At 41.4% G+C, this 2,629-nt stretch overlaps 1 protein-coding gene across 1 annotated transcript; it reads right to left on the bottom strand.

Moving 5' to 3' along the window:
• Positions 1-625: 625 nt before the first annotated feature.
• On the bottom strand, positions 626-1,573 carry LOC105818345 (olfactory receptor 56A3). Its single transcript, XM_012654304.1, has one exon. The coding sequence runs from the start codon at positions 1,571-1,573 to the stop codon at positions 626-628; it is 948 nt and encodes a 315-aa protein (XP_012509758.1).
• Positions 1,574-2,629: the final 1,056 nt, after the last annotated feature.

Here is a 2,629-nt window from a genome sequence, read left to right as displayed (position 1 = left end):
AAACAATGGTGATATAGCACCTCTTGTATACTCCTGGATACAGCTGGAACGCATTCTACTAAGTGAAGTATCCCAAGAATGGAAGGACAAGCACCACATGTACTCACCATGAAATTGGTATTAACTGATCAACCATAAGTGCACATATAAGAATAACATCTATTGGATGTTGGGCAGGGGGAAGGGGGGAGGTTGGAGTAGGGAGGAGGGGACAGGTATATGCATACACAAAGAGTGCAATGCGCACCACCCGAAGGATGGACATATTTGAAACTCGGACTTAGGTGGGGTGGGGGGGCAAGGGCAACAACCATTACCTAAACATCTGTACCTCCACAATATGCTGAAATAAAAAAAAAAAAAAACCTACTTCAAGGAATGTCACTGTTTTAGACAAAATAAGATGGTAAACATTGCAAAAAAGGGGAAAGAGCCAAGGATATTCTTGATGGAAGAATGAAAGAAAGGGAAACTTAAAATGAAATTGAAGTTTTAGAAAATAATATGCAATATCTAGTTCACTCAGTATGAGATTATAACTCATAGGTAGGGGTTTGAGCACACGCACTCATTAATGATTCAAATGTCATTCGATTTTAGGAATTCAGAGATTCAGTTGCCCTTATTACCACCCTTTCTTCAGTAACCTCTGGATTCCTTGCTTGATCTCCTGGGTTCTCACCCCATAAACAATAGGGTTGAGGGCTGCAGGGATGACATGGTGGAGGACATTGAGCAAGACTGGTACATCAGGGGAGACCTTCTCTTTAGCCACATGTGTAAGAATGAAGACCAGAAGGATGGTGCTGAAGAAGAGGATAAGGATGAAGTGGGAGCCACATGTGCTTAGGGCCTTGGCCACAGCACCCTCTGCCTTGAGTCTCAACACAGCTCTCAGTATGAAGGTGTAGGAGAGGAAGATGAGGATGAGGTCAGATCCTAGCAGAGTCCAGCCTGCAGCAAATTGGTAAAGGCGATTGATAGTGACATCATCACAGGAGAGCCTGGAGACAGACATATTGGCACAGATGCAGTTCTCAATGACATTTCTCCTACAGTAATAAAGCTGTGCTGAAAGAATGGGAATGGGTATAGTTATAAAGACGTTCCTGGCCAAAATAAAGGTGGCAGCTTTGACTACAAACTGGTCAGTGATGATGGATGGGTATCTCAGTGGGTGGCAGATGGCTATATAACGATCATAAGCCATGACCATGAATGTGCATGATTCCATGGCTAGGAAGCAATTCATGATGTACATCTGGAGGAAGCAAGCAGAAAAACTGATGGGTCTGAGATCAAACCAGAAGATGGCCAGGACCTTGGGGATGACGGTGAGGCAGAGCACAATGTCCAGCAGGGAGAGGAGGCTGAGCAGGTAGTACATGGGCTGGTGCAGAGCAGCCTCCAGCCTGATGGTGATCAGGAGGGTGGCGTTGGCCCCCATGGCCAGGAGGAAGAGGAGGCTGAGGGGCAGGGACAGCCAGTGCTGCCAAGTGGGAGATCTGACAAAACAGTTGAGGAGGAAATTTGAAATGTCAATGGAGATGGTGCCATTTTGGTGTGCTCTCATTTTTTTGCTGTATATTTCTACAATATTCTTTCAGTGTCCTGTAAAATTAGGATCAAAAATTAGCTGCTGACTCTAGAGACAGGAGGGTAAAAAAAAAATTGTTTTCCTAGGTACAAGTTGTGGAACCTAGCAGGTTATCTATAGCCAAGTGAATTCATGTGTTTATCCTCAGTGCTGTTACTGAGGTTTCCTATCACTTTAAATAGTATAGAGGACTGAGGTAATATGATTCATCTATACGTGTTTGATTTGTTTAATTTTATTTTGTAGAGAATTGATATGTCCTTACAGAAACTAAAAAGGAGATACTAATTAGAAAAATACTTCTGTGTAAGAGGTGAGACTCTCAATTTGTATCCATAAGTTTCTTCTTTATTTTCTTTTTAATGATTACATAGATTACCATATCTACAATTTAACTATTGTACTACCCCCACATAACTAGCAGAGCCTGGCACAATGGAGAGACTCAGATAAATGTCCCAGGTTCTCATTGTGAACTTTTAACTGTATTGATTTTGCTCAATTAAATATTTTTACTTATACACAGAAATAATGTTAATTTCCATTTTATCTGAATATTCATTTTTTGGTAGGTATGAAACCTACCAAATAATTGCTTTACTTCTATTTATTAGTTAGGTCTTTATATTTGTAGGATTTCCAACTTCTGGAAGAAACAGCTTTAAAAGGAGCATGAGTGACTCCAAATAGCTATGAGGCAGCAACACTTGTCATTAAAATGGATGATAAGTTGGTTCCCCTGAATAAAGAAGTTCATCCTTAAAGTTTTTTTAATTCCCTTTGCATTTTTCTTTTTCATCTTGAATATAATGAACCAGTTATACATATCCCACCCTGCAGAGAATAGTTTTTTTTGTTGTTGTTGTTTTTTTTTTGAGACAGAGTCTCACTCTTTTGCCCGGGCTAGAGTGAGTGCCGTGGTGTCAGCCTAGCTCGCAGCAACCTCAAACTCCTGGGCTCAAGCAATCCTTCTGCCTCAGCCTCCCGAGTAGCTGGGACTACAGGCATGCGCCACCATGCCTGGCTAATTTT

This window comes from Propithecus coquereli, unplaced genomic scaffold (assembly GCF_000956105.1).
Source record: "Propithecus coquereli isolate 6110/MARCELLA unplaced genomic scaffold, Pcoq_1.0 Scaffold44, whole genome shotgun sequence".
NCBI lineage: Eukaryota > Metazoa > Chordata > Mammalia > Primates > Indriidae > Propithecus > Propithecus coquereli.
The sequence above is the reverse complement of the archived record's forward strand: the minus strand, read 5'-3'. Positions and strand labels throughout refer to the sequence as shown.

Excerpts from the sequence above, each read along its gene's own strand:
- LOC105818345 (XM_012654304.1), bottom strand. The coding sequence starts at position 1,573 with ATGAGAGCACACCAAAATGGCACCATCTCCATTGACATTTCAAATTTC.